Genomic DNA, 13,106 nt, shown 5'->3' with positions numbered 1-13,106 from the left:
AGTAACCACTGAATTGATGTAGATAGACATTTCTGACAATAATATGAATAGACAATACAATTATTAAATATTGACATGATTCAGGATGCAATTATTTTAAACTAAGGTTCAAAGGGTCATCGAAAGATGAAAAATTAATTTACCCCTTTGGTGAATGGATATATTAATAGTGCACCATAGTTTTACATTAATTTCTGTGTTTCACCTGCTTTCAAATAATACGTTCTCACTCATCAGGTACAGCTTTATGATACACAAATTGAATTGAATTGAATTGAATTGAAAATTCCATTTATATAGCGCATAACCACCCGAAGGCCTCGCAGCGCTCGGGACTGAATTCTGTGTGCGACTGCAGGGAAAGATTAATGCGCTTTTGAGAACAGATGGGTTTTCAATTCTCTCCTAAATGACATGAGGTTGCTGTTTTTCCTGAGGGACAGGGGTAGGGAGTTCCATGCCTTCGCCGCTGAATAGGTGAAAGAGCGGCCGCCCCATCGGGCTCTCTTGATTTTTACTTTGGTTGCCAGGTGCAGTGAAGCTGAACGTAGGGTTCTAAGCGGCACATACGGCGGTATTAGAGGGTACAGTACTGCCGGGCCCGTTTGATGAAGGGATTTGTGCAGGATGCACATGGCCTTGAATAGTGATCTTGAGGCTACTGGAAGCCAGTGAAGCTCCTTTAGGGCGGTTCTCGCTGACTGCCAGCGAGGGATATTAAACAGTAGGCGGGCGGCGCAGTTTTGAGTGACCTGAAGTTTTTTTGTCACTGTTGCCGGGGCCCCAAGATATAAAACATTTCCGTAGTCCAGGCGGGAGAGAATCAGGGCCTGGACCACGACCCTCCTCGCCTGGAATGGGAGCAGAGGGAGCACTTTCCGGAGCATTTTCATTAGCCCTATGCATACCGAGGCAGTGATAGTAGCTTGGGACGAGAAGTCTAGCGCTCTGTCCAACCAGACTCCCAGACTCTTTATCTGCTCTTTAGGAGGGGGGGGGAGTACCGAGACACAGAGGCCAATCATCCAGGAAGGAGGTAGGGGAGGAATTACCAAGCACCATGATCTCGGTCTTCTCCCCATTGAGCTTGAGGTGGGAGAGTTGCATCCACCCAGCTACAGCCTCCAGACATGGACCCAAAGTGTTCGACGAACCCCCCTCGTGGTCCAAAGAGACCACGAGTTGAGTGTCGTCAGCGTAGGTGACAATCCGCACACCAAAGGGGAGAACGATCTTCTCCAGAGGCTGCATATAAACATTAAACAGCGTGGGGCTCAGGGAGGAGCCCTGAGGAACCCCACAGCTGAGAAGATGTTTTGATGATGTCACCTCGCCCTCAAATACCTGGAAGAAGCGTTCCTCCAAAAAGGAGGTCAGCCACAACAGGGCCGCGCCCGACACTCCCAAGCCACTCAAGCGATGTAATAATGTGGCATGGTTCACAGTGTCGAACGCGGCACTGAGGTCCAAGAGTATGATGGCTGTTTTACCACCTTGGTCCATTATGGCTCTCGCTGCCTCCGTGACCGCTAAAAGAGCGGTCTCAGTGCCATGTTGTGGGCGAAACCCTGTTTGGGAGACCTGAAGCAATTTGTTGGATTCCAAATATTCCCCTAATGCTTTGTTGATATGCCTCTCCAGCAACTTACTCATCCATGGAAGCAGCGAGATAGGGCGAAAATTGGATAGATTGTTAGGATCCAAATTCGGTTTTTTTAACAGGGCCCTTACCATTGCACACTTCCAGGCGGCTGGTACAGAGTTGGAGGTAATGGAGGTATTAAGAGCCTCCAGCAAACAGGGGCGGATGGTGTCCATTGCTTTCACTAAGGTCTGGGGTGGAGCAGGGTCATTTGGGGATCCTGAGGTAACCTTCTGAGCAAGAGAATCTAAAGTATTAGGGTCCAGGAGTGGAAAGGTAGCCAAGGAGCAAGAAGGGGGCAAATCTGAATCTGAGGTGGGCAGTGGATTAGTGCCCCCATCATTTGCTGCTAATTGGGAATAAATTGCCTGAATCTTCTGTGAGAAGAAAGTGGCAAGATCCTCACAGCGGGCCTGCGCCCCCTCTGATATAGGTCTCTCAACAGGAAGAGATATCAGAGATTTAGCGATCTTAAAAATTTCCCTCGGTGAATTAGCTGCCATATTAATTTTATTTTCATAAAACTTGGCTTGAGCAAGTTTTATCTCCCTCTTGTAGTGCATTATAACTGCCCTGTACTCCAATTTTTTAGATTGAGAGCGGTCTTTCCTCCAGGCTCTCTCCGCTTTCCGGCATGTTTGTTTCAGGGCCCTAAGGGCGAGAGAGTACCAGGGAGCGACTTTGGGCCTTCTGATTGTTTGCAGGGAGCGTTTTGGAAGGACTCGATCTAGAGAGTTGGAGATCCAGTTATGAAAATTATGGACTGCTAGGTCAGGATTCTCCGTTTTTTGGGGCAGTTGTTCGGAGAGGGCCTGTTCCCAGGTGTGAATTGGAAGCACGCTCCATTTCCTACCCCAATGCCTAGTATGGGGTGCAGAGGTAATGGGAGTATTGATGGACCATGTAATGGGAATTAAACAATGGTCAGACCATGGCAGTGGTACTGGTGCTTCCACCGAGAGCGTGTCCAAATTACTGAAAACATGGTCCAGCAGATGGCCCTTATTATGTGTCGGCTGAAACCCCTTTTGGGTAAGACCAATGGCTTGGAGGCTAGAGCGGAGGTCGTTAGCAGCGGCATTGAGGGGATCGTCTAGATGCAGATTTAGATCACCCAGCAAAGTGAAATTGGCAGAGGTAAGTACAGAGTAGGCGGCTAAATCTGTTATGTTGGCAATAAAATCACCAGAAGCGCCTGGTGGTCGATATGCCAAGATCCCAGAAAAGGTAGTAGTCGGAGACAGACATAATGAAAAATATAGGTTTTCACACGATGAAGAGGTGGAGGGGGTGATGCGACAGCTATAAGTATCTTTATAAATAATAGCTAGTCCTCCACCCCTGCCTGTCTGACGATTATGACATTTGATGGTATAGCCTTGAGGAATGGCCCACACTACTGTGGGATTATTGTGGGACTGGAGCCACGTCTCTGTTAGGAAGAGAGCCTCTGGGTTGTGCTCCTGAATCAACAGCGCCAACTCAGTATGATGCTTCGAGAGAGAGCGGCAGTTGAGGAGGAGCAGCTTCAAGGTATACAAGGGCTGTCGGTCCACTCTAGTGGGTGGAGAAAGGCCCCAGTTACAGCCTTTGCAACGCAAATTGGCGGGATAGGGAGGGGCAATAATAGGACAAGAAGAAACGCTAGTGGGTCGCAGGGCATGCAGCGTAGGAGCACTGTATACAATGCGGCGCCCTACCATAATTCCAGACCACGAAGCCCGAAGCGTCTGAACGCGGACTGGCGCAGACTAAACTGTCTGAAATTCAGCAAGAACCAAATGGATTGCAAATGTACTGTGTATGTGTACGTGTATGTGTCCCTTGCTGGTCCTTGCTCAAATTCTGAGAAATGGCTCACTAGCCTTCTCCTGTGTACAGAAGCCAGTTCAGTGAGTTAATTCTTAGAAATAGCTCTACGACCTGGAACATGTCAATCTGCTCTGCTCCTGCTTGGGTAAAGTGTTTGTTCATGGCAAATATCATGTGTGGAAATTGTGCGTAGAAAGCAGAGAGCAAGAGCATCTTCTGACTAGATCAAACAGTGCTTGTTTAACAAAAAAGATAACAGACTTGAGCTCTAGGTCAGGAGGCAGTAGCGTAAGGAATTGGCTAAATATTAGCATGATCATGTGCATCACATATAAAGCAATGTATACGTGAACATATTTGTGAAATGCTCACACCATGGTGCTGAAGTTAATGAATAACATGTCTGAAGGTTCTGAAAACCGTATAAAAGTACAGATTTGTCTTTTAGTAATCAGATCCCTTTGAACTCCTACTTGCACATTGTCTCAGCTGCAGTTCATTGGCAATAAAACCATATCAACAAACCTTGTGTATGTCCATTTTGCCTATCCTTACAGATTTGTGCTTTTACAGAGAACCTTTTTCAGATGATCTGGGACTGCCCCAAAATCAAGCACTACTGGGCCAAGATAAACAATTAACTGAGCTTGGTTGTTGGCCTTACACTAAACCCATGCCCTAAAAGTGGAATCCTGGGTATTAGAGGGAAGGACTTAGGCTCATTGGGCACCCGATGCCTAGTAAACACTGGCTTGATTGTGGTAAAGCAAGACATTCCCGACACTCGATTGTCACTTAACCCCTCCTACTGTGGCTGAGTAGGCTCATGGCATTGACCTATGTGTCATAGCTGGTGAAATGGTAGATAAAGCCCATGGCTGCCCACGTAAATATCAAACAATTTAGGACAATTGGTGGGATCAAACTAGCTGACTGCATATTATACACCAAATGGCTTGGAGATGGGGATGTGTAGGGAATGATTATATGTAACAGTGTGGGTTATAAGGAAGTAAAGTTTTTTCATTATGTTTCAAATGCAATAAAAGATTGAAAAAACAAACAGCATAGGAAGGAAGGGACCCAATGTAAAAAATTATTTCATTTATTGTATTAAACTGTTAAGGCATCTACATGCTTGTTTATATTTTAAAAGGATACTTAACAAGATAACAAAATAAACATTGAAATTATCTGTAGCTATAAAAACTAATGTAACATGACTTTAACTCACAAACATTTTTTTTTTGGTGCTGAAACATGTACCTTTTCCAGAAGCTGCATAATGGTTTCTTCATCACCAAAGACAAATGGCACCGTACTACACACCTGGATGTGATGCGCAAAAGTGGCACTTGCCGTGAACTGCAAAACGTGGCGCCTGCATAGAAATGCAAACAAATGTAAACAGATTTGTACTGCAATGTTAAATAATGTTTGTGGCTTTTAATGTTGTATGCAGGTTATTTGAGGAGAATAAACAAGTACAGACATGTACACCCTGCCTAGGCACCCACATCAGCACAACGTTTAATTCAATAAAGGGATTTGCAGATGTGCAAAATATAAAGGCCAAATCTGTGTTAGCATAGATATTCACACTGCTGCACAAAGGAGTGTCAAAATAGGACTTATCTTACTATTAAGCTGTATACCTGGTTCACTAAATATTTACAACAGAAGGGTGATTTTAACTCCTTTTCCAGTCCGCCTGGCTACTGAAAATACTACTAGTGCAAAACATAATGGTCAATACTGAAGCTTGTTGATTTTTTACCCTTTCCTCTGTGAACAACCTAAACAACCTAAATTAAATTTTTGTAAATGAAAACAGTGAAAACAGCTTTCTTCTTGTGGTATTTTTGTGGAAACTTCTGTCAATTGACAATGCATCATTCAACTAACAACTTAGGCTCTGGTACTCTTGAGACAGCTTTTCCTAAAGCTTTCTGGTAAAAAGCCACAAGTTTATAGTGCATCTTTCTAAAACTTCACCCTCTCCATTGATAAGGGCAAGATTCATCAGCATGTCAGAAATACATTTGTATCAAAACGTAGTGTGAGGCTTAGAGAAGAACACAAGAAGGATCACAGTGTAGTACACTTGGAATGATCAGCCTACAATGAATGGCCAGCAAACAAACTCCATGCAGGATTAACTCAAATTACAAATAATATTGAAATTGAGCCAGAGGCCTAATAAGAGAAGTTATGTACCTGTAGTTCTAGTTCTGCATTGTAGGTATCTTCATTGAAGTCATAAACATTGAATCATTCCCTGCAGCCTGCGCAGACCCCGGAACACCTTCTTTAACATATATAAAGTTTTGGGGAAATGTAATAGAAGAAGGTCCTTCACTTAAATTAACTTTCATAGAGTCTCAGTTTAATCTGTCAGAGATGCCATTTTCTTTCTGAATGCTGGAGAAAATAGTGGAAGACAATGAGTAGCTTCTGAATGTTCAACATTTGTCATGGAAAAGCTACCCTTCATAGTAAAGGGATGAGAAGAAGAAGCAAACCAATGGGCTAACACTGATAGAGGTTAAAAAAGAAGCCAGTTCCTTTAAGAACCTGAGAAGCACCCCTAGCCACAATGATTTGTAGTGGCAGTTTGCCCGTGAGAGTCAGTTCTTTTTTACAGGAACTATAAACTCATATGCTCTGACAGCCGAAGAGGAGGGTGGCTCGTTTATGACTTCAATGAAGATGCCTATGATGCAGAACTCAAACTACAGGTATGTAACTTTTCCTTCTGCATTGTAGGATTTTCTTTGATAGTTATAAATGTTAAATAAAGTAGCAAGCTGTAGAAAACATACTACCGCTGCTGTCAGGCATATGTGACAGTTTGAAGAAAAAAGAGCATTCTGCAATGTAGGATGCAGTCCAACAATATCGTCCAAATCCAGCAAGTCAATCATTTTGAAATTATTTACACAGATTTCTAGGTGTTTGTTGATGGAACTCTGCTTCAGCTTGAGAGTGTGTGTCGAGACAATAACATCTAGTAAAGGTGTGCATAGATCTGCAATTAGCTGCATTACAGATATCTTGAATCGGGAGATGCCTGATTCAAGCTGTGGTTACCACTTTACCTCTTGAAGAGTTAGCATTAAGCTTGTCAGGTAAAGCTTTAATGGCAAACTGATAACATAAAGAAATACATGAAACTATTGATCTTGCTATTGTTTGTTTTGATGCACCTAAACCTTGCCGTAAAGAGCCATAGTTAACAAAGAGATAGCTAGATTTTCTCATATCGTTTGCTTTGTCTAAATAAAAGTGGGACACTCCATTTATATCTAGAGAATGGCTATTAAAAAGGCAGTTTTCAATGACAGATGCTGTAAGGTTGATTTGTGGATGGGTTCGAAAGGTAGACCCATTAATTTTGAAAGTACTAAGTTCCCCTCCCTTGCAGGACATGGCTCTTTAACTGGAGGGAAAACATTTGTAAGTCCTTCTAAAAAATCTTTCATCACAGGATTCTTGAAAAAGGATGGTTGTGTTAGAAACTTTCATATGCAGTAATTGCTGCTAAGTAGACTAAAATTGATAAACCTTGTAGACCCGAGTAGGCCTAGTGAAGTAAATATGTAAGAATAACATTTTCTTGCACATTCCTAGGAAAAAGTCCAATATTTTATCAGCACATACAAAAATATTTTCACTTGTGGGCATAACATTATCTTGATGATGGTCATTTTGATTCTTTAAGGATATTCATGCATTCCTCAGGTAGGTTTAAATAGCCATATTGTGTGATCTCAGGAGCCATGCTGCCAAATGTAATTATTGGAGGGGTGGATGTAGGATCTGGCCCTGAAGTCTGGATAGGAGGTCTGGTCTGAGGGGAAGACTTCTGTGTTGTGTTATTGGTAGTTGGAGAAGATCTGTGTACCAAAACCGTATCATCCTGTCCGGTGCGATTAGAATCCTTTTGAGGTTTGATTACTGTAATTTCTGGATATTAGTGGTATTGGTGGAAAGAAGTCAACAAATGGAGTTGAATTGTTGATCAAAAGGGCATTGCCCAGTGAGTGAGGTTCTGGTACCCTAGATGCTAAGTAAGTCTCTATATTTTTTGTTTTGTGTCGTGATTAATAAATCTAATGTTGGAATACCCTATTCTGCAAAGATGGCCTGTGTTACCTCCTCTATGAGAACTCACTCATGATTTTGCTGGTGAAAACAGCTGAGAAAATCTGCTTCAACATTTGGAATTCCTTGCCTGGTATGTGGAAGGCTGTAAGTGACAAACCTCTAGGTAGTGACAGTGCCACATTACTTGAGCCTGAAGAGATAGTTGTCTTGATTGTTTCCAACTTGCTTGTTGATATAATACACTGTAGTGGTATTGTCTGTTTGAATCATCAAATCCTTGGAGGTGAGAGATGGTAGAAAAGCCTTTATTGCTAGATGCACAGCTTTTAGTTCTAACAAGTTATGTGATAAGACTTTTCTTTTTGGAACCATTGTCCCTGAATTGAAAGGTGGTTCATGTGTGCATGCCATCCTATGAGTGAATTGACTATAGCTTGTGAAGGTATTTCCGTCAGAATAGGAACTCATGCTAGTAGATTGTGAGGTTTGGTCCACCAGGCTAGATAGTGTTGTGCATTGTCTGTCAGAAATATTCGGTCTTCACAATGTCCAGTTTGTTGTGACCATTGATCCTCCAGACAATATTGAAGAGGTCTCATAAAGAGTCTTGCATTTAGGAATTTAGGAATTTGCAGGATCCCATGGATCCTAGTATAGATGCTACTGGACAGACTTGCTAGATCATGTTTGCATATTTCATGTGCTTTGATGATACTCTGTCCGCCGAAGGAAACACTTTATGTTGGGGGGAGGGGAGGGCATCTATTTTTGCACCGAGAGAGGTGAGGCACTGAACTGGTGTTAAGATCGATTGGTCAAAGTTTATCTGTACACCTAGTTTGGGCAGTAAGTTTGTAGTAGTGATGAAGTCTTTCTTCGCCTTCCATAGAGATTCTGCCTTTATTAACCAGTCGTCTTAGTAAGGCATTAGAACTATTCCTCTTTTTCTTAAGTGAGCTGCAAACACTGACATGCATTTTCAGAAGGTTCAAGGAGCTGACTTTAGGCTAAACGGAACAACAGCATATTGGTAATGTTCATTCTCTACCAGTAATCTGAGATATTTTCTGTGATGATGATACATTGGAATGTGGAAATACACATCCTGTAAATCTGTTGTGCTTAACCAGTCGTCTTTCCTTATGTGTGGATATATCTGAGGGAGGGATAGCAGCTTCAATTTTTCTTTTCTGATGTATTTGTTGAGGAATCTGAGTTCCAGAATTGGTCGAAAATACTCTGCATAGCTTTCTTTTTGGACTAGAAAATACCTTGAGCAAATACATTTGTTGATATAGTTTGAGAGAACCTTCTCTATAACCCGCTTTTGCAGTAACAAATTGGTCATGTGTTGGCATTTGGTAAGACAAGCCACTGACACAGACTGTGGTTGGACAGACAGAGGATTGTGTTTGAAGTGGATTCAATATCTGTTTTGTATGACGTTTAACACTCATCTATCCAAGGGTATGGTTTTCCACTCTTCCAAGAAAAAAGGTCACCGCCCCCAACAGTAGTGGGAAACTGTGAAGGGGTGTCGAATTTTCCTGGCTTGATGTGGGAGAAGTTTTTTCCTTTGGACTAAGAAGATTTTGTCAGAGTGGATCTTCTTTTTGAAATCTTCTCTGGTATGGTCTTCATAATTGTCTTAGCTATTGTGAAGATTGATTAGGCCATCTAGGGGTTTGAACTCTATGATAATAGTAATGCCTGTCTCTGGGTGCGTACTGTTTGTAAAAAAAAAAAAATACTGATCTTCTTGACTCACAACTTATAGGGTTTTAGCCTCATTCCCCATCCTGAGTATTTCCTCCTCAGTGTGTTTCCCAAATAGTGGAGTACCTAAAAAGGGCATGTTTGCTATTTTCAACTGGGCAGTAACAATGGTCAAATCAGGTTTAGGGTGCATTTTAGGAAAATCCTAATCCTGTTGTGGAATCATTGTGTAGTAGCTTTAACAGTAGCCAGATTGAGGAATCTTTCTTCACCAATTTCTAGAGGACCTAAAAGAAGATGTAAAGGAGGTCTGTAATGTTGAGAATAACTGAAACTGTTGGTTGGGATTGTCCATCTTGATGTTTAGTTTTGTAGCCACTCTTACCAAAGCATCTTGAAAAGTAAGGCTATTTCCTATCTCTGACACCCTAGATGGTGACAGAGGTGGAGAGGATGGTGTGCAGGAAGAACATGTAGAGTCACAATATTGTGATTTCAAATATGATCTGAAGAGTGAGAAAGTTGAAGACCTTTTTTAAAAGGTTTGCTTATCAGGGTTATCCAAACAGGTGATGGAGGTTTCCATTTCCTAATAGGAGACAGAGGTAGCTTTGGAGAATCTTCTTACTAGTTAAAGATTCAAAGGCTCTAATAGAGTTTGCGCAGGGTCATCTGTAGGTATTATAGGCCTTATAGGACAAAATGCAAATCTGTCTGTGACTCCAGAAACTCGGATGCTTGAAAAGCTGAAGAATGTATGGAAGGAGAGCCATAACACTCTGGGGATGAAGAAAGTATGACTTGAAAAGTTCTCCATGTCAAGATAGATGGAATCTATTGTGCATGTCTTTTTTGCCAGTAATGGTGTTTACGGCAGAGATCGATGTCTTTTTGACATTGAAAGATGAGATTTCAACAGCCTATGATGAGATTTCAATGTTGAATGATGGCATTTCAAATGATATTTAAAGTGTAAAGGCGGCGAAGTTGGAGCTCTTGTGGTCTTCAGCCTCAATGGTAGTGACAGTCTTGATGCAGATTTAGATGTCGATCGGTGCCAATGTTGTTTTTTAATTTTTTTTATTTTTTAACAGAGTTTTATATAGCGCGAACTTGACCCAAAGGCATCGGGTATCAGAGCGCTTACATAGTACCAGTTGCATTACATGAGGAAACATTCATTTTTGTTAAGCACGGGGAGATTAAGTGACTTGCCCAGAATCATAGGATATTTAGCGTTGCTGCAGAGACGCAGATTTGAGGTCGACCGCCCTAGCCGTTAGGCCTTCTTTCGTGGGTGAGCATGTCAGTGCTGAACCCCTCTACGGCAACGTCGATGGTCTTGTCATCGATGATCAGTGTTGATGAGAGTAACGTCAATGACGATGGCTGGAAGGAGATCTTCAATCTGTAGATCTTCCTCTCTGGGAGTCTTTACCAGATTTTCTGGCGTTTCTCAGAAGAATGACAGGTTTAAGATCTTTCCAGTTTTTTTCTCTTCTTCTGCTCTTATAGCATGCATTAGACCTTACAGTGTGATGCCCTCCCTGTCCTTAAGTGTCGATATCCATACTAATATTATAAAGAGAGAGCCCAAACCTTTGAGGCGGGTAATCTCAGTAACCTGAGCACCAATCAAAACACCCAATACAGCGTTGGAAAGGGCAGTTGCAGCAGAAGGACATAGGCTATGCAGACGGATAAAAAAATGTATAAAAAAATTGCAAAAACGACATCATCCAGAAGGCCGAGGGCCAAAATAACATCAAACAGGAAATGAAGTAATAATATGACTCACTATATTGAGACTGAGAGCCTGGAGCCAAATTGATTGTGAACAAGGGATATGCTATCCCGAAACGCGTAGATTTGTGCCTGCCTTCTTGAGAAACTCCATGCTGTGAGGATTAAATAAAAAAGCACATAAGTGAAGACAAACGCGAGTTCGTCCCGTTTTTCTCCCAGCTGGGGGTATTGTTTGTGGACTTAAATGCGGCGTGGTTCTGACGCGGGGATTTACGAACCGGCAAGAGAGCGCTGCAAATTCTGGCGAACCGAGGGGTATCAATATATATATATATATATATATCCACACGGGTTCTCAGCAAGCAGCGGCGAGGTATCCTGCAACCACGCCGACTTCAGAAAACAGCAGACCCAAAAGATTTTCCGTGAGTTATTTTATTCTGCAACAACCAGACAGCATAACGTTTCGGCCTCCTAAAGGCCTTGGTCACATGGTGTACCAAAGGGAAACGGCAGAATTTAACGTGCAAGTGCATTTTGCATTAACCAATCAACGTTGCGATATTTACAACGGTGTAATAGACATAGTGACAATACTGCGTGTAAAGACTGTTTAACATTAAACAACCACCGCAAAATTCATCAAGTTTGCCAGTATTAGGATAAATCCTTAAAAAACTGTGAAGCCAACAATTACATATCGAATGTGCAATGCCTGGTTAAATCCATTAATAAACAATCAGGTCAGAACTTTGTCAAGGCACATATGTACAAAAAAATCAGTATCTATGTCTACAAAAACAAAAACTGGGTCTAATTATACAACAAAGGACCTATATATAGCTAGATCCACAATTAACACTAGGCCATGTTATTGGCTCAGCTTGTATAACCATTTGAAACCAGTATTTTACCGGAGATATATCATGTTACGGGGATCATTAATGAAAAAATACATTGAAATTCATTAGTGACAAAAAGATTGTAACTCTTTGGTTAAATGTAGACAATTGTAACAAGTTAGGCTCGCATGAAAACATAGTAAAGTCACCACGTTGATTGTTGGATAAATGTGAACATAAAGTGCTAAGTGAATATAATTAAAAAAAGACAGACTAACCGATATTATTACAAATACATCACAGATGTTAACTTGATTCTAATCAGGTCTGTCTAATGGAGTGATAGGATCACTGAGCATCTCCTGGACACTGTGGCAACACATACGAAATATGGGTCAAAAAAATCGCTAAGGCCAAGCTGGAAATACATACAAATAGCCATTTAGTGCGATTATTTAAAGTAACTCATTGTGTGTATATATATATATATATATATATATATATATATATATATATATATATATATATATATATATATATATATATATATATATATATATATATATATATATATATATATATATATATGTATATATATATATATATACATATACAACACTGACGAAGGCTTGATGCTGAAATGCGTCTGTTAGCTCTGTAAAATAAACTTGAATGGTGTGAGCACTAAACTTAGTTCTACGAGTGCGGTTCTTCTGAGGAGTGAATTCTTTGGGAGCTGAGCGCTGTGTTTCTGCGGGAACCCACTACCGCACACCGCACCCACCCGTGAGTGCCTTGATTTCCAGTGGGACAAGGAGCTTTCATATATAGATATATATATATATATATATACACACAGTGTGAAAAAAGGTTGACCTGGCCCGAGACGCGTAGCTGTTTTATATATATATATATATTACCTACTGGCGGTAGCCAGTAGGTATATCTAGTTAGGACCTAGTTTCCATAGGAAATCCGCAACATTCTATTGGGAATAACTTTGGCGCCGGTTGATGAATCTTCGCTAATTTCTCAAAAAAGATGGCCCGCTCCGCACCTCTCCTTCCCTGAAAGTTTTGGGGGGATTAGTCAAGTCGGGGCTGAGAAAAAAGGGGGGTCCCAAAACGTGTTTTCCCCATGTTAATTTCCATAGGACCTTTAGACACGGCTACAGCTTGAACCGCTGAACGGAATTACACCAAACTTGTCAAAATGGTAGAGTCTGGTACGCAGATCACGCT

General features: G+C 41.4%; 1 protein-coding gene across 1 annotated transcript in view; it reads right to left on the bottom strand.

Moving 5' to 3' along the window:
* Positions 1-13,106, bottom strand: part of ADGB (androglobin) — a 1,363,241-nt gene that overhangs the window by 635,835 nt on the left and 714,300 nt on the right. The window contains exon 19 of the mRNA XM_086927423.1: positions 4,721-4,835. Within this exon, the coding sequence (XP_086783549.1) occupies positions 4,721-4,835 (115 nt within the window). The remainder of the gene's footprint in view (positions 1-4,720; positions 4,836-13,106) is intronic.

The sequence above is a fragment of the Lissotriton vulgaris genome, chromosome 6, assembly GCF_964263255.1.
Source record: "Lissotriton vulgaris chromosome 6, aLisVul1.2, whole genome shotgun sequence".
NCBI classification, from domain to species: domain Eukaryota; kingdom Metazoa; phylum Chordata; class Amphibia; order Caudata; family Salamandridae; genus Lissotriton; species Lissotriton vulgaris.
The sequence above is the reverse complement of the archived record's forward strand: the minus strand, read 5'-3'. Positions and strand labels throughout refer to the sequence as shown.